Here is a 19,203-nt window from a genome sequence, read left to right on the forward strand (position 1 = left end):
GGCCTGAGACATCCACTCAACACACAAATCCTCCCATGATGGAGGGGCATGGGTTAGAAAAAGACACAGGGTCTTGGGACTCCTGGTAGTGCTGTCATAGGAGGGGAAGAAGATGAGAAGTCTCCCTGTAGACAGCCGAGGGTCTTTCCGTTCGAAGCAACTAAAACAAACTGGGACAGGTATTTAACAAAGACCCTGAGATGTGCGGAGCTCTCCAAGGAGTGCTCTAGTGAGATGGCATACCACTGCCCATGAGGTGGCCAAACCTCACTTGGTAGAATCATATTTTGGGAAAGGACTTCGGGAATCTTTCAGCTTCAACTTTTCTGGGGAGCCATCATGCATGGGTCAGTACTTCCAGGATCAACTCTGCACCAGGGGAGGTGATGGGTCCAGTTTCATGACCCAACCCCACCTCCTCTGTTCTGTCTCACCAGCAGCAACAGGTCTCACACCATAGCCCCTGAGGGAGGTCACTATGTTTGCTAGGAAGTTGGATTCCTTTTGCATAGCTGTCCCTAGTCCAACAAGAAGAGGGTCTCTGCTAGGGTAATCAAATGCCCAGTTTGCCTGGAACCAGTAGGTTTCCCAGGATGCAGGATTTTCCAACTGGGAAAGTTCCTCACAAACTGAGATGCACTGGTCACTGCAGTATCCGAAGTACCAAGGCCTGGTCAGCCCATTGTCCAATACTATTGACATTTGACTCACACCTTGCAGGTGGCCTTCTGAGTCAGGTGGCCAATTTTAGCAACTAAAAATACAAGACGACTAGATTGGAAGGAGACTAGTGGCCAGAGCTTTTCTCATCCAATCCTAGAACCCATTAAGGAACCATCTTCCCCACCATGTCTCCCCACCTACCAGGACTGAACCCCAAATCTTGTATTTGCTATCTAGCTGACCAGGACTCTGCCAATTGGTACGCACCCTCTCTCTACTACCTGCCCATTGAGCTCTCTCTGCTACCTACCTGTTGATCCTTTTGGTCTCCCACCTCCGTCCCTACCTCCATTTCCATGCTGCACACTTTGTCATTCGAGGTGGTAAGGGTTGCTCGGTCTGACCTTGTCCTCACATCCTCTGGAAACATCAAACTTCTACCCTACAACCTCGTTAAACATTTTTTAAAAAAATATTTGTTTTGGGTGCCTATGGATGTAGACCATGGATGCCTAAGGTTATAGTCAACAAAGAGCCAAGAGTATGATCATATGTACTTTAAACCTTAAAAAAGGGCCCCATGGAGCTTCTTACCTCCAACTTATTTCTACCACTCAAACCCGTATTTCCCCACCGACGCTTCTAGGGACAGAGGCTGGACAATCTGTAATGTGAGCCACAAGCCCTTTCAAAGCTCACCCAATGCCATCACATAGCAGCCAAAGAGAACTCACGGGGGTTCCTGAAGGGCCAGGCTCTCCTGGAGATCCCGGTGATCCATTCTTGCCCTGGTGGAAGAAACAGGGATAATCATCCTGCCAGGGCATCAAAGAGCAGGACGTGGAACAAAGAGATAGACTGATGCACAGGACTTGGTTTTATACAGAATCTGTTACTCTAGCCAGTGTGGCTCTCAGTCAACCACTTCATATTCAGAGGATGTTTCTCAACTTCTAAAAGGAACTGTAATATTTAATTCATAATATTGTTGTGAAATTAAATGAGTCCGTGGGCATGAAAAAGTCTAGCCTGGTGAGTGGTGCCCACAGCTGAGGCACAGTAAATAATTATGACCACATTCACTTATTCATCTATTCATCCTTCCATTCAGTTGCTGTGCTGAAGAACAAGCAAACCATCTGACACAACCCAGCTTACACGCAATTGCTCACACTGCCACAGTGCTGGTCTCAGCTTAGGGAGCATGTCCATGCCCTTATCTCCTTGGACTCCCCGACTGAGAAGATCATTATACTCTCATTTAAAATAGGTAGATACTGAGGCACAGAGAAGAAAAACGGCCTGTGCAGAGTCATGCAGCTACAAAATGGAAGGTCCATTCACTCCAGATTCCAGGACTGAGGTTTCCAAGTCTAATTCTCTCTAACTTCACAGAGATATTGTGCACATTCATAGTTTTGGCGAACACATTTAACAAATAGGATCCCAGTAGAGTAAAAACAAGAAAGCTCAAGAATGTTCCTGGCTACTCCCTTTCAGGATCAGACAAATTTCTATTAAGCCAAAAATTCACAGCTTCAATTCCCCAGGCTGTGTCAGTCTCTTCCTCTGCCCACCACACTCCCCCACTCAGGGCACATTCCCGTTGGCTGCTGTGTCTTTACCTGGCTCTCTTCCTCACCATGAGTAACCCAAAGGCAGAGTCTATGCCTTGTCATTCTTTATATTTCCAGCCTAGGAGAAGAGAGCCTCCTTGTGTGTCTCCAATGCTGTGCCAGACACACAGGAGGTTTGCTGCTAAATAATGAACCAAGGACGTCCTAGAGAGTCACTCTCCATTGATCCTTTAACCAAAAAGTGTTAATGCCCTACAATCTGTGAAACATGTATTCACAAATGTGTTGGATTCATGGAAGCATGCTCCAGTATAAAGTAGCTGATGCTGACCGGGTACTTCTTACATACCAGACTTCTAAGAGCTTTGCATTTCACATGCATTAACTCACTCACTGCTCACATCGGACCCAAACATCATCACGCTTTTACAAATGGGGAAACTGAGGCTCAGAAATGCTAAGCCACCTGCCTCTGAGGCAAGGGGAGGAGCCGAGATCTGAACATAGGCAGCACTGATTCCATCACCTACTGCTCTGCCCCTCCTTAAGGACATGCCTTATGGGTCAGCGATCATAAATACAGCTTCCACCTTATGCCTCCAAAGCACATGCATGGCCATGGCCTCATGTCACTGGATCCTGCCAGGAATCATACAGCACAGACGTCTTTCTCCCCATATCCCAGAACCCCCTTAACAGACCTGCCAGGGATCGCTGAGCTAGTAAGGTCTAAAATCAGAGCAGCCAGCTGGATTTGTGGACTGCTTACCCGTACTCGGCCCTTCCGCGAACGCTGCATAACGCTTCTCCCTGCACCTTCCTCCGCCCACCAACCCATCTGTGTCCCTCTAAAAATATGTACTTCGCCTTATCCCTATGGAAATTCTATCTCTCCTCCTTCTTCCTCTAATCTTCCCTTTGCAGGGAGGATAAGGGCCAAGACATTGCAGAGAGGATAAGGGCCAAGACCCAGTAGCATACAGTGCCAACACAGGCCATGTGCACAGAAGGCAGGGTGGGTGGTTCTGGGCGGCCGCCTGTGCTCTGTGCACTTGAGGCCTACTGGGGCTGGGACCTGGTTCCCTCCCAGGCTACAGAGCCACTCCTGTGTCCTGCTCTCACTCGCCAAGCCCCTTGGGTCTCTGCTTCCCAGGAATGGAAACTACAGCTCCCCTTTTCAACCCTTTTGAGCTCCAAACTCCTATTCTAAGAACCCTCCTTCCAGGATGATCTTCCTGACAAGGACATCTAGCACATGCCAGCCAGGCTGGGTGTTGCAGCTGCAGGCTCTTGAATGAGAATGCTGGGGTCCAAATCCTGGCTGTGTCACTGACTTGCAGTGTGATCTTGGGCAAGTTACTAGACTTCTCTGTGTCTCCATTTCTCATCTGTGAATGGGGACAGCAATGACACCTGTCTCACAGGGTTTGGGGAGAAAATGAAGGAATCCTGTAAATGCCTCATGCAGTCCCCAGCACTGAACTCCACTCCACTGGTGCTTGTTGGAAGCTAGTGGCTGTGAGGTGGTTGCCACATGGGTCATTCTTACCCCGAGGTGGCTGTAGATTTTAGAGAAAGCAAAATGAAAGTTTTCAGGCCACACATACATTCACAATCACCACAACTACTGATGGAGGCACTCTATACATATTCCATGTCCAGTTCAAAGTTGTGTGAACTTGCCAGAATCCTTCTCCTAACTCAGAAAAGCACAGAAATTACAGTGGAGTAAGAATGAGGCTGTCAGAGAAAGAACTCAGAACTATTCTGTTTTTTAAAAAAGTAGATATTTGGCGAACTTCAGCAGCTCATTTTTAGTATCAAATTCCTTATGATGTACCTGAGAATTGATAGGAGCAAGCTAGAACCACACAGCAGCCTTTGGGGGCCTTGGGATTTAGGGGCCACCCCCCCACCCAGCAGGTGGTATGTGAAGCCCTTCACAACCTCACCAGGCCAGCTGCTTTCTTCCACCTCACACACCTGTTCTGAGTACTCGCTGCTCGCCAAATGTCACTTCCCAGCCAACCATGGTGGCTTACACCTATAATTTCAGCACTTGGGGAGGCTGAGATGGGAGGACTGCCTGGGCCCAGAAGTCTGAGACCAACTTGGACAACACAGAGAGACCTCATATCTACAGACATTTTTTTAAATAGCTGAGCATGGTGGTATGCACTTGTGGTCCCAGCTACTTGGGAGACTGAGACAGGAGAAGGGCTTGAAACCAGGAGGTCGAGGCTGCAGTTAGCCATGATCATGCCACTAAAGTCCAGCCTGGGCAACACAGTGAGAGCCTGTCTCAAAACAAGAAGTCACTTCCCTTTCCCTCTTCTGTGCCTTTGAATGTGTTTGCACTCATCAATAATTTGATTGCTGCCCGATGCCAAGAGGCCAGGGAGAGAAGCAGAGCAAAGGCCCCTCTTGCCTCCAGGAATGAAGAGGACCTGGCTCGGGGCACATTCCAAGGGCTGGGCACTGGTCTCTCACTTCACTGGATTACCATGCTGGATTCTTACAGTCTCCTTGTTCTGTCCAGATTGCCTCCGTTTTACAGATGAGAAAACTGAGTCCTGGGAGAAGTGAAGAAACTCTCCTAGTTCATGTGATGAATATGGGAGAGGCGGAAATCAAGCCCAGATGGCTGAACTCCAGACTCTCCTAGTTCATGTGATGAATACGGGAGAGGCAGAAATCAAGCCCAGATGGCTGAACTCCAGACTCTCCTAGTTCATGTGATGAATATGGGAGAGGCAGAAATCAAGCCCAGATGGCTGAACTCCAGAATTGGTTGCAAAAGCCCAGTGAGGGAGCCGGGGAGACCCGGTCAGGGCCACCCCACTCTTGGGGGACTCTGGAGCAGGGTTTCTCAGATTTTTGTCCTTATTACTCCCTCTCCAGTTGCCTTTTTACATATTTTTTCCTCATCTCTCCATATGAAACTTTAATATCACAGCTAAGCTATACATCTGTTTATGTACTGTATTCGTATCTGTATTTGACACATACTCTTTGACACCTCAAGAATCAATGTTTTCCCCATGGGGTTGATAACACCCCATTGACAGCTCACACCTGGGGAGCCTGGGCTTCAGCTCGTTTGAGTCACTGTGGCCCCATCAGGGGAGAAGATGACTCTACCTGGTAAGTTCTGAAAAGATGGGACATCCAAGCTCATAGGATCTGCCACACACCCACTCCCTAGGATCTCGAAGACAAAGCCCATGCTTGTCCACAGTAGGGTGGAGAATACAGGATTTGGCATCAGAAAGTCTTGGTTTCAAACCAACCTAAAGCTCTTACAAGCTGTGTGACCTAGACTTGGGAAACCAATATTCATTCACTTGTTTATTCCATCACTCATTCAAAAAATACACAACATACAAGCAATACAAAATAAGCCAGTTGCAAAAGATAAAGTGTTGTGTACAAAATATGTATTCTGCATGCCCGTAGGCGTATTGAAAATATTTTAAAAGATACACAAAGTGCTTCAAAATAGTGGCTTCCTCTGGAGGTGGGATTGGGGTGGGGGTGAAGAGGGAATTTTCTTGTTACTTTGTAACATTCAATTCTGTCTGATTGCCTCTACAATTAGCATGAATTATATTGATAATAATATAGAGAGAGACACAGATATCAAAGCTGCGTTTCTGAGATGGCCCCTGGGCTTAAATGGGATAATGTATGCTTTTGTCTTTGCACAGCACTAGGCACCTAAATATCTATTATTGACCTTCTCCATACTCTTTCAGGCTGCTCTTAGATAAGAGAAGGATTTGCCTCTTTGCACAAACAGGCAGAGATAACATCCAAATATTTATCAATCATATGGAATGCTATGGGGTTCAACTGTGTCCCCCCCAAATTTTTAAGTCCTAACATTCAGTTCCTCTGAATGTGACCACAATGGGAAATTGGGTCATTGCAAATGTAATTAGTTAAAATAAGGTCATATTGAATAGGGCGAGCCCCTTACCCAATAAGGACCGGTTTTCTTATAAAAAGGGGAACTTTGGGCCAGGCGCAGTGGCTCACGCCTGTAATCCCAGCACTTTTGGGAGGCGGAGTGGGGCAGATCACTTGAGGTCAGGAGTTTGAAACCAGCCTGGCCAACGTGGCAAAACCCCATCTCTACTAAAAAGACAAAAAAAAAAAAAATTAGGGGCATGGTGGCACGCACCTGTAATCCCAGCTACTTGGGAGGCTGAGGCAGGAGAATCGCTTGAGCCCAGGAGGCAGAGGTTGCAATGAGCTGAGATCGCACCACTGCACTCCAGCCTGGGTGACACAGCAGGAATCCATCTCAAAAAAAAAAAAAAAAAAAAAAAAAAGTCGGGGGGGATATTTGGAGAGAGACACAAGCAGGGAGAACACAATGTGAAGATGAAGGCAAAGGCCAGGGTGGTGCCCCCACAAGCCAAGGAATGCCCTAGGGAGTCAGCAAAGCCCCAGAAGCTGGGAGAGACACCTGGAATGATTCTGTCTTAGCCTCAGAAGGAACCAACCCTGTTGATCTGAATGTCAGGCTTCTGGCCTCCAGAACCATGAGGCAACACATTTCTGCCATGTACCGTATTCCATTCATGGTACTTGGTTACAGCAGCCTCGGGAAACTAACCTCTAGCAAGCACCAACCCCTAGTGTGGCCCAGAGCTAGAGCAGAGCATCTGGGCAAAGTCCTACAGAGCTCCAGTGGTGCCCGGTGGCACCTTTGTAATTTTTCTATTGTTGTGGGGGATGGTCTCAGAAAACAATCTGAGTGTTGGGGGAGGTGACTAGGGGGACTTAAGGGGGCAGCTATTTACCAACTGCTAAAACATACTACAATTTTGTAACAATATATACTGTGGCACCAGAGGGAACTAACTAAATATCATCGTGGTAACAGGCCCTGCAATAACATGAAGCACATTAGTCGCAAAGCAAAACTCACCGGTGGGCCCCTTGGTCCTTGGGGACCCTGTGGCCCAGTGGGTCCAGTGTCACCCTGGAACAAAGAGAGAAAGGTGGTGTCATCACCAAGTAGCTGTGTGAAGATGATGGCATCACAATTTCAAATATTAACCAAACCTCGCCAAGTTACCCAAAGGAACCAACAAACTGTCCAGCATGTTTCATCATCAATTGTCCATTATTCCAAATATGAACAAACTCCCTTCCTGTGGGTGAGTAAATGCACGCAAGCCCGCATTTGTGCATCCATTTATTCGGTTACTTTTTAGACATATGCATAGGGCTCCACACATTAGACTGATCTTGTAAAACAGATTCCACAGCTAAGAAAGCACATGTGAACTAGATCAGATTTCTCCTAAGTATCCTTTCCAGCTCCACCATTTCTGGGAGCAGATCAGCCACAGGGACCATGTGCTCTAGTGTGTCAAGAGCCATTGGGGAAGAGTCCACTTCATCAATTTAAAGGCAGATCCTGAAGGACCCATATGGTGGGCATGAGACCACTCTGTACCTCAGTACCTGGTGCCTCTGCGTCTGACCAAACGGCCAGTTCCATGATGCCACTCTGCATCCCATATGTCCAGCCACCCTGCAGGATGCCATATGCAAAGGGCTGGTCCCTAGGGGATGTGGAGCTGCTGGATTCTGGACTCCAGGTAAGCTATTCCTGCCTCTGACTCTCTGGGTGACCATAAGTCAGTCCCTTAATCTCTCTGGATCTCAAATTTTTCATTTGTACACCTGGGGTCAAAATTTCCCTTGTTTTGGATGGGCACAGTGGCTCACGCCTATAACCCCAGGACTTTGGGAGGCCAAGGCAGCTGGATCACCTGAAGTCAGCAGTTCAAGACCAGCCTGACCAACAAGGTGAAACTCCATCTTTACTAAAAATACAAAAATTAGCCAGGTGTGGTGGCAGGCACCTCTAGTCCCAGCTACTCAGGAGGCTGAGACAGGAGAATTGTTTGAACCCGGAAGGTGGAGGTTACAGTGAGCTGAGATCACAACACTGCACTCCAGCCTGGGTGATGGAGTGAGACTCCTTGTTCTGCTGAGATACCAACACCAAATAAAAGGGAGAGCCATTCAAGTGGTGTACAATTAACACAGCACATGGTGGTGGCAGTGAGGAGTGTTTAGTTTCTTTGAGCACTGCAGAGCCCGAGAGATGGAGAAATAATCCAGGAGAAACTCTGAAATGCCTCTCAAGTCCATTTAAGGCTGGACCCAACAGGCCTATCATTTGTACCAGTGGACAAATCACGACTGATCCAGAAAAGCTTCCTTATCAACCATAAAGCCCAGGTACCCACCCACTAGGCTGGAGGCTCCAATCTCATCCTTGCCAACCAATCCTGTGACGTCATCTGTGTGCCTCTTGGCAGTGCTGCCACCAACCACTGTGGGGCAGTTTCTGGGTGTCACTTCCTTGATACCCCCAGCCCCAGCCCAGCCAGGCCCCATAGGACCCCACTTACATCTTTTCCTGGTAACCCTTCCTGACCAGGAGGCCCCATGGCACCAGGCTCTCCCTAGGAACAAAAAGGCCTGCCATTAGGGAAGGAGATGCTTCAGCCACTGGCTGCCTCAACCACAGGGGCATCTGAGGAGCTGGGAGAGGTGGAGAGACCCAGGGGCCCCGTCAACTTCTGTACGCAGAGCCTGGCCCTGAGTTGACGCCTGGGGCGCACCCAAGGCCAGCTGTGAGTGCCTGGAGCCATGCTGTGCCTCTCTGTGCAGCTCAGGCAAGGAAGAACAGCAGCTGAAGGCTCTGGCATATACGCTCGGAGCGCTGCCTCCTCATCTGCTCATGCACTTGACCCTCTCTACACCTGCGCTTGCTCCTTGGTGACTAGATCATGCAAGGGATCCAACCAGCTGACCCCTAATGTCACTTCCATTCTGGGCATTCAGAGGAGACAGAGGAGTTAAAGGATAAGAAAATAGTTTCTGGAGTCTTCCCATCCAGGGTAAAAGTGATGCTTTCCATATATAAGATCTAGGACCTTGGGAAATTACCCATGTCCTCTGGGCTTCAGTTTCCTCCTCCACAAAATGAACATAATAGCAGCAACCGCCTCACAAGGCTCAGGGCTGACGTGTATGACACACCTGAGTCCAGACTGATTCGGCTATACTGGTTGGCCATGATAATGTCTGGACCCCAGAAAAACCACCTGAGGGAATTAGGCCAAGAGGTGGGGATGGTGCATCCAAGGTGTCCCTGTGCTGGCCTGTTCCATGCTGGTGTGCTCCGTGTCCTCTCTCGGGTAAGGCACTGCCATGGCCTGCAGGCTGCAAGAACCATCTGTCTGGGAAGTGTAAGCTCTGCCCACCTCAGGGGACCTCCAAAGAGGCGCTCACTTACTCGGGGACCAGGTGCACCAGAATCGCCTGTGTGTCCCTTGAAGCCCTAGAAGGAAGAGAATGGAGTTACCCCATGACAGAGCAGGCTCTTGGGGCAGAAGGCAGGCATCCCTCCCCGCCTGCTTTGACCCACATTGCCCCCACTCATTCTTTACCATTTGCAGGATACTGAGCCCTACTTGGTGCCACACTTGGTGCCAGAGGTTTGACGGCTGGACACCAAGAGCCCTTCCTCCCAGCCCCCTCTGTACTGTGGGCCGGGCTGCCAGGCCTCATCCCACAAATGCCTCGGAGTGTCGGGGCGTTGCCCTACTGGTTCAGGTGTCTCCTGCACTCCTTGTTCCTCCTGATTGTTCCAGGCTCACAGCACATGGCTTGGCCGGCCCCTCTCTGCACGGCTCCTGAGTCAGGTGATTCCCTTGTAGGGAACATCGCTTTCACCCATAGTTAGGTCCTGTGGCCCCTTCCTTGTTCCTGTGGCCATTGCTGGTCCTACCAACACCCCTGAGTACGTTCAGCTCTGGGAGTTACACCCCGAGTCATAGCGCTGGGGTCTCCTTGTCCAGAGTTGCACCTTGGAGGCATATTACCTGAAGCTCCGCTACAGAGCTTCGGGCCTTGTGAGTGAAGATTAAACCATTAGCAGAGCTGAGACCATCATTTTTAATCTCCAGACCAATCTGACAGTGTGGAAATTCTCACCTGGTGGATGTAAAGCTAAAGCTCAAGGATAAAAAAATGCCCGCCTGGCATAGCTTTGCAGTATTAAACTATGGAAAGGATTGCCATATGCTCTTAAGTTTCATGGAACTGCGCTGACTTCGGAGTTAGGTCTGGGATGGGCCATGGCTCCCACTTTGTAGCTGTGGGATCTTGGGAACTCTACTTCTCTTCTCTGGGACTCAGTTTCCACACCTGTAAAATTAGGATAGAACCTACTTCTGCAGAGTTGCCATCAGGACTGAATAAGACTAAATAAGGACTGCACAGTGCTCTCCAGTTGCTCAAAACAGTCCAGCTACATTTCCCTGGAGAGGGCTGGGGTTTTCGTGGGGCTCCGCATCTTCCTTAAGGACTCCAGAATTCCAAATTCAGCCAGCCCAGAGGAAGAGACTCTGGTGTGCTCTCTTCCCATCTAATCATGACAAAAGCACCAATGGGGGGAGCCACACTCAACGAGCCAGGCACTCTGCTGGGAATGTCACATGTCCAACCTTCTCCTTTAGTACTTATAACCACTCTGCAAGAATGGGAGTCATTATGACTGCCGTTTCACAGAAGAAGACACTGGGGTTCAGAAAGGTCCTCGTTGCGACCAAGGTCACAAAGTCAATACATGACAAAGTAAAGGCTGAATCCAGGTCTTTCTATCTGAAAACCCACTCCATTCTACAAAGCTTTATCCTGACTTATTCTATGTCAGCCAGACGAACTTGGTCTTCTTTTCCCTGCCTGGCTTTCAAACCTCAGTACTTTCATTACAACTCCCAGCTGAGAGATGGGTCTTGCCCCCAATACAGGTGCCATGGGTTTCCTGGCTGAAAGGGAGCCCCTGTCACTCCAGGAACCACCTTTAATAAATTGATCACTAGCTCAGTGTTGCAATCCCCATAAGAGGTAATATTCCTTATTCTCGGGTGTTTTCTGGTGCAATCATGTGAAAAACAAGGGGATTTAGGAAAACAGAAAACTTATTTTTGTATTTTATTTCCTTCTTATTGAATACTAGCCAGAAAGTTGATTTTTAAAAAGAAAAACATGAAGAAAACAGCTAGGATTTTGATCTGCTGGATAAAATCCAGATAATTTTAGGATAAGCATTTAAAATCATATTTTTTTCTAAAAGCAATTTAAGAAATTGTGAAAACAATTTTGAAATTATGAAGAGATGAAACACTTAGCAATAAAACCCAATAACCCTAAAATACATAGAGTTCATTTTTGTAGGTAAATAGTATCTGTGTCTGTTTATATGTATAATAGCTAGATAGCTAGATATAGATGTACATATATAGACGCTAGAGTTCATATATAGAAAAAAGGACTAGAAAAAATACACTGAATATTAAAAACTTTACTTCTCTGTTGTAGAATTAGAAGTAAATTAATTTTCTTCTCTATACCATTTTTTGTGTTCTTTTTCTTATTATTACCATCATCATTACTATTAATACCACTAGGCAATGAGAATGGGTTACTTTTACAATTGGGAAAAAACCTTAGCTATGGAAAGTGTTCAAAACTAAAATTAAGATGCATTTCTAGGCTCTATTATCCAGAGAAAACCCATTGAAATTATAATAAATTGGATAAGAACAAAGAAAACTTTTAGCAACAACAAGGTAATGGCTGCAATTGTGAAAATGAATTTCACAGCTATGTAGTGTGACAAAGCTGAACTGACTGCACAGAAGCACAGCCGTCTGGAGGAGAAGGACTTCCAGGACCCCATGATCAGGCAGTCTGGGCTAGCCCTGCCCACAGTGGTGAAAGCCATGTGACTGATGGGCTTGGTTCTACTGTTCCCAACACACATTGCACACTTACAGGTGGGCCTCGGGCACCCTCTGGTCCTGGTAGACCCGGCTCTCCTGCTTTGCCCTGAGAGTAGGAAGAAAAGAAGAGTTTGAGAACAACATTGTAAGAATCTTCCTATTCCTGGCTCTCTGTGTTTCCTACCATTCTATTCCCACAAGCCAGTCTCTGTCCACCCTGTCAGCCCTTTCCCCTGGCGTCTTGGTCCATCTTAATCTACACAGATCTTCACCATGTATTCAGGCCTATTATATTCCTGGTTTTCCTGGGATGGTGCTGGTTACACAGGTTTCATCTCCAAGTTAATGATGCCTAGTACCCCCCCTTTCACTATCAGAAGCATCTTCGTGTGAATGAGAAATTATATGGCCATCTTAGCTTCATAGATGACTTTATGCCCACTTGCAAAAAACATGTCAAGGCTGCTATTAACACTTGCACTTTACCGATGGCAACACTGAGGTTCAAAGAAGTTATATTTTTATGAAGCTATTAAATAGCAAAGACAGGCTGAATTCCAGCTGAGTGCCACACCCAAGCAGATGCTGTTTCCAGGTCAGCCGCAGTACATACTGGCAGGGTGACCTGTGACGTACACAGCCTTTTACTCACCCCATCATCTTAAAAGAGCTTGTCAGAACACTTTTGTTATTTAAAATTCTTTACTGCCCACAGCTTGGCATTGCCCTGCACAGAACCAAACCAGGAATAGAAGACAACTAGAGGCTTGGCAACTTAGGTCCATATGAATTGAAGATGGGGTCAGGGGAAGAATGAGGGGAGGAGGGGCAGAGGAAAGTAGATGAAAGGCTAAGTTTGATGGATGGGCAGAAGGGGCAGCACGCTGGGCCTGGAGGACACGCCTGTTCCCAAACATTCTGTCCACCTCATGTTTACAAGTTATAAACCTTGGAAATTATATGCAGCCCATTATTAGGGAGCAGGGAGAGAAAGGAACATCCTTGGATTTAGAAAAAAAAAACAAAAAACAAAAAAAAACTGTAGAAAGAAGGGTGGGGCCTAAAGCCCTGACTTGCAGGTTTGCCTGTTTCTTAGTTTAGTTCCGTGATCTTAAAGTGTCATTTCCTTTCTCTGGATCTCTGAATCTGTAAATTTGGGACAGTCCTCCCTTGTAGGTCTTTGTGATATAGGGTGTACATAGCCTGGCTCCTGCCTCAGAGTCAACTGTCATGGCCATCACTGGCCCAAGGCACCAGCAGAAAAATGGAACAACCAGTAGCTACTGAAGGTTTTCACTATGATGTCACTGACGCCTGACTCTTGTTAACCCTCAGGCAAAACAATGAGGCACATAGAGGTTCAGTCATCTGCTCAAGGTCACACAGCTTGGGTTCTAATCCAGGCATTTTGGTTCTAGAGTCTGCACTTCATCCTACCCTATAATTAATGCTCAAATATCTCTTAATAAAAATTAAGCAACAGGCAACACAAAAGGCTGTCTATATATCCATGTGTATCCATTCATCCATCCATCCATCCATCCATCCATCCATCCATCCATCCATTCAACCATCCATCCATCCATCCACCCATCCATCCAACAATCCATCCATCCATCCATCCATCCATCCATCCATCCATCCATCCAATCCTCCCTCCATCCCTCTACCCCTCCATCCATCCATCCTATGTTCTATTTATCCGGTTGGTCTGTCTAACCATTTGTGCTCCTCCCATATACAAACTCTGAATGGGCAAGTCAACTTGAAGAGGGGCCACCAAGTACCTGTAGTAGATGCTGCCGTTTTCCAACCACATCCCCTGGGGCCCACCCAGGAAAGTGCCTGCCCCCTTGTGGAGCAGTTCCTGCATAGGTTGAAGGGCAGACATAGAATGAAGATGTTCCCTGACCCTAGAGGATGCTTGACTTTGAGGTGTGGAAGGCCCAAGTGCAGGGAAGTCAATGCCTCCAGGAGCAGTCAGAGGATCCCCAGTGAGACTGGGCCCCAGCCTGGAATCACCAGTTGCCAGCCTCCCTTTCCTTCTTTCCCAGTTCCATTCCCTTCGTCCCTCCATCACTGGTTCATGGGATCACCTCCTAAATACTCTACCTGCATCAAATTAGGCATTGAATAGACAGACTGAATGAAGACCAGTGTCCTCAGTTATTCTGAACTGTAAACAACAGCCCCTCAGCATAAAACATGTTCGGCAGAAAGGTCAATGCACTGCTCTGCAGCAGCAAACTCCGGGGTCAGCCTCCAGGAGTGTGAGTCCTGGATGCTTCATTTACCAGCCCTATGCCCTTGATCAAGCTATCATCCTCTTTGTGTCTTAGTTTCTTCATCTGGGAGAAATAATGGTACCCACAGCCCATAAGGTTCTTCTGGGGACTACAGTGGAAAAATGTAGAGAAGTGCTCAGTGCCCCCTCCAGGCGCACACACAGTTGCTGTCAGACACGGTGTAATATGTGTGCTTCTCTCTACCCTTTCCACATTTTTCCCCAGGCTGAATGCCATTTGCCCACCATGGGCAGCTCTGCTGGGTGTCAGTCCACAGCACCTCATCGAGACTTTTCAATTTGCTCAGCTGCTAAAAGCTCTTTCTTTTGCTGTCAGCAGTGAATTTTGGTTTCAGCATCTGGCAAACAGTGTAAAATGATAAAGAAGGTGCTTCCAGCAAGTTGCGTGAGATTCAGAATGAGTCATAATAGTTTATGATCAAACAAATTAAATGGAACATAAACCTCACTGTAGAAACTTTTATGTAGTTCCACTTAGTGGTTCTAAAGGCTCTGCAGTTCTAGCCTCACCAGGAGCCACAACTAGGGTAGTTGGGAAAAGTAGCTTACTAAAATAATCGATAGTTAGATAAGCCTGATGCATTTAACACATTTTCTGCATTACATGATTAACCAGCAACTCTGGCAAATTGGTACATTATTCTCATTCTATTTCAGAAGAAACTGAAGCTCAGAGATGCTTTCTGACTCACTCAGATCACAAAACCTAGTAAGGAGTGGGGCCAGAATCCAAAGCCAGCTTTTATTGCTATTGTTATTATTGTTGTTGTAATTTTGGCATAAAATATTTTTATTTAATCACTATATTTTAAATTTAATTTTATCAATAAGTAGTGCATACGCATGGCTCCAAAAAATTAAGAAGATACTCATAAAATAAAATACCACGGAATAGAAAGTTGTCTTCCTACTGCTGTGTCCCCGTGTTTGACAATCATCCTCCCATGGACAGGAACTACTTTTATGGGTGTTTTATGGAGTCTCCCAGAGTTCCTTTAGATAAACACTGAAAAAAAATAGGCCCACAACTATTTTTATACAAAATAGGACAGACTATACACATTGTTTTACTCTTTGCTTTTCTACTTCACAATCTATGTAGGAGCAGTTCTGCATCCGTATCTAGAGAACATCCTCATTCGTTCTGACAGCTCTTGATATTCTACGGTGTGGACAGCTCATCATTTAACTAGTCTCTTACTGGTGGGCATTTGGAGAACCCAGGTCTCTAAACCACTGATGCCATCCTTCATCTTCCCCTTGGTGTAGTGTCTGTGAAAGGGCTTTGGGAAGACATAAGAGCTGCTAGGAACCAATGAAACATCATCATGATGAATCTCTGATCCATAGGCAAGAAGGACTGACCAAGCTCAGTGAGCACAGCTTTGAAGTCACAGATCCGGGTCTTTGGAAATCCCTGCACATTCCCAACTAACAGCTACTGGGGCCAGCTACCGAGACATTCTCACTAGCACGTGCTCCATCTCACTGTGTGTCCCTGGACAGCTGACATTAAAGAAAACCAAAACCGAAACCAAAATGAGAAAAATCTATGCCAGAGTTATAAGTATGTGCATATGTGTGTGTGTGTGTGTGTGTGTGTGTGTGTGTATGCAATCCCACGGTGTCTGGAGCTAGCAGGTCCAACTCAGATTTTACTGGAATATCCTGGTCTCTCCAGATATCAGCTTTCTCCTCCAGGCCATGCTTATCTACTTCAGGTTCCTCTATCATATCAATAGGATTGAGGCTACAGGGGGCAGTACAGCAAAATGTGGAACAGGGACAGGAGCCCTGAGCTCAGGTTCAGAATCTGTCACCAGCCCATCATGTGACTTTGGGGCCATTTCACCTCCCCGAGGCCCAGGTTTCTTCTGCTTTAAAATGGGGACAGCAGTGTTTACCATGCAGGGTTGTCGGAGTATATAAATGAAATAATGCACAGAAAATGCCTATCTTCGAACCTGGTTCAAAGTAGCTCCCCACACAAAGTAGTTGTTATTGACGTGTAATGGATTTGGTATGTGATATAATAGGAAGTTTAGAATCCTTTACCGGCTCTCCAGGGGGACCTGGCTTTCCATCTCTGCCTTCTTTGCCTTCTTCTCCCTGCAAGAGAAACTCAAATTGGTTATCAAGTCAAAGAAGATTCAAGGGGATGGAAAGACAAAGGCAGTTTCAGCACGTCTTTCTGCCCAGCTTCCAGCAGTTGCATTCACAGCTGGCAGCTAAGGCAGCGTCTCGACAGATGGAATTGTTCTGATTTCCTGGTTTCTTTCTTAACACCAAGATTCTGGCTGTGGATCTCTGACTTGAAGTATCTGGCACACAGTGGGAAAGCAATACATTTTGCAATAGCATTATTATGATTGCTATTGACCTAAAGAAGCCTCTCCTGGGCATTTTCATGAATTCAAGTGTAGAACATGAGAGCCCGGTGTCTGGGCCTCGTGGGTGAGCACAGTGATGGGTGACGGGGGAATGTGGATGCCGACGATGATAATGAGGACATTCAATAACATGCAGGAAGGTACTCAGCATGGTTTACCGCTGTGAGCACAGGAGGAGCTCGGTGAACGACACAGCAAGGAGCACCTTTGGGTCACAGAAAGGCTATAATATTGTTCATTCCTTTCCTTGAAGTGGAAACAGAGTGATAAAGAAACAGAACAAAGCTGGGGCTGTTCACAAGGTGCCAGGGAAGTAACAGGGCCCAGTCTTTGGCTTAAGCCTAAGGACAAAGGTGAGCAGAGGGAAGTAACATGATCAGATTTCCATTGGAAGGAAAGAAAGGATGGGGGAGGGAGGAAGAAGGGTGGGAGAGAGAAATTGATATTATTAAGAAAATAGCATAATCATAGGTAGGTTGTATCTCTCTTCTCCAGTACTCTAGAACTTTGATAAGGGGTTAACACAAAATCCAAATTGGAGTTTTCTCTCCTTAGCTTTACCACTGCTAAAATTAAATCAATATATATTTCCTAGCTGCTATGGCATCCTAGTCTCCAGAGTTGCAGTTCATACCAACATCCTGGCATGTCACTTCAGATCTGTGTGCCCTGGACAAGTTACTTAACCTCCAGGTTGCAGAGTTACAGACAGGACTGTCAGTGATGCCCTGGAAATGCCTTCTTGATCAATGGCAGTACATATCAGATACTGTAGGAGAAAGAGCTCTAAGAAGCAATTCATTCATACACACGTTCCTTTCGTCAATATTTGCTGTGTGCTCATTATGTGTGGGGACTCAAGGCTAAACAAAAGCAGATGTAGTTCCAGCTCATGCAGAACCTACAGCACAGAATATGACCCCCTGATTAATGACCACACATGCTTCAATGTTATGTCCTCAGATCTAACAAACAGAGGTGTTTGTTGAATGAGTGATTCAACCAGACCAATGAATAATGGGAGAACTAATCAATCCATTACATCAATAAAAATGCGATCACCAGATGAGATAAGCACTCAGAAGAAAAGGAAGAGAGAACCTCTCCTAGCCTGGCAGGGAGCAGGGAAGGAAGTGATAGCTGAGACCAGATGGGGAAGATCAAAGGCATCTACTAGTGAAAGAAGGGAAGAGGCACCCAGTAGCCTGGGAAGGGGTGTAGAGTGTGGCAGGAGAGAATTCCGCGCATTCCAGGAACCAAAAAAAAAAAAATCCAGTGTGGCTGGAACAAAACAAGGCACAGCAGAGAGTGGGGTTGGGGGGACTGTAAACAGTAAGTGCTACAGCAGCAGGCAGAGGCCAGACAAAGAACCACAAAATAATTTACTCTCAGTGCAGAAGGCAGTGCGTGGCCTTTGTGGAGGAATTTATTACAAATGCCTTGAACAGCTCGACTCTAATGAGAAGGATACTAAATTGAAAAGTTCAGGATAACATCTTTGGAAAGCAATTTTGCAGTATGTATCAAGAACCTTAGATGTTTCTCTACTACGGCAAGCCAATCATATTTTGGAGGATCATCATAAAGAAATTTTTTAAATGCTATGCATACAAAATTGTCCATTGTAGTTGCTTTTTAAAATAATTGTGAAGTTTATGAGGCAACTGAGAAATGATCATATATATTATGGTACATCCATTGTATATATCACATGTAAAGTTCATGAACATTTAACACTAGTCTGGGAAATGGAAAATGTTTACATTACCACAAATAGTTAATTATCACAGTTTTATATATATGTGTGTGTGTGTTTTGTTTTAACAATATAAACATATATATATGTACACATACATATATATGTAGAGACAGAGAGAAAAATTACTATTTAAATAAGAAACAACTAATATATGCCTAAAAGAAGCACAAGATTAAGACTGATTCTACCCAAATTTTAGTTGGCTTTGACTGATAAACAAGTTAGTGATTATTTTATTTCTAGTTTTCTACAACATTCAAAATTCCACTAGTGGCCAGGACTTGTTTTGACAGCAGAATATATTTTTGTTTCCTTGTTTTTATAAAAAGAAACTAGGTTTTGTTTGTTTGTTTGTTTGTTTTTATAAAAGCCACTTACTGGGATTCCAGGTAATCCAGGTGGGCCTTGGGGGCCAGGAGGGCCTTCTTTTCCCTAAAAGATCCAAGACATAAAAACACCATGAAAACCTTTGCTGGCTTTTTTTGGAAGTAAATGACTGACTTCACACGGAACTGCATTCATGGGTTTGGGGAGTGAGTGGTAAGAAACAAAGGGTGCTTCTGTATCAGCCTCGTGGCTTTCTGAGCTGTGTTTCCCCCAAGGCAGTCAGGTTCCCTGGGACTGAGCATAGTCACCCCTCTTGGTACACACACTAGGACTCATTCTGGCCATATTATTAATACACAGG

The 19,203-nt window shown here is 46.0% G+C and overlaps 1 protein-coding gene across 1 annotated transcript in view; it reads right to left on the reverse strand.

Moving 5' to 3' along the window:
• The window catches only part of COL22A1 (collagen type XXII alpha 1 chain), a 297,548-nt gene that overhangs the window by 17,874 nt on the left and 260,471 nt on the right, over positions 1 to 19,203 (reverse strand). The window contains exons 50-56 of the mRNA XM_025394525.1: positions 18,894 to 18,947; positions 16,422 to 16,475; positions 12,114 to 12,167; positions 9,568 to 9,612; positions 8,678 to 8,731; positions 7,177 to 7,230; positions 1,398 to 1,451 (exon numbers count right to left, since the gene is read on the reverse strand). Of these exons, the coding sequence (XP_025250310.1) occupies positions 1,398 to 1,451; positions 7,177 to 7,230; positions 8,678 to 8,731; positions 9,568 to 9,612; positions 12,114 to 12,167; positions 16,422 to 16,475; positions 18,894 to 18,947 (369 nt within the window). The remainder of the gene's footprint in view (positions 1 to 1,397; positions 1,452 to 7,176; positions 7,231 to 8,677; positions 8,732 to 9,567; positions 9,613 to 12,113; positions 12,168 to 16,421; positions 16,476 to 18,893; positions 18,948 to 19,203) is intronic.

Source organism: Theropithecus gelada, chromosome 8, assembly GCF_003255815.1.
Source record: "Theropithecus gelada isolate Dixy chromosome 8, Tgel_1.0, whole genome shotgun sequence".
In the NCBI taxonomy this organism is placed as follows: domain Eukaryota; kingdom Metazoa; phylum Chordata; class Mammalia; order Primates; family Cercopithecidae; genus Theropithecus; species Theropithecus gelada.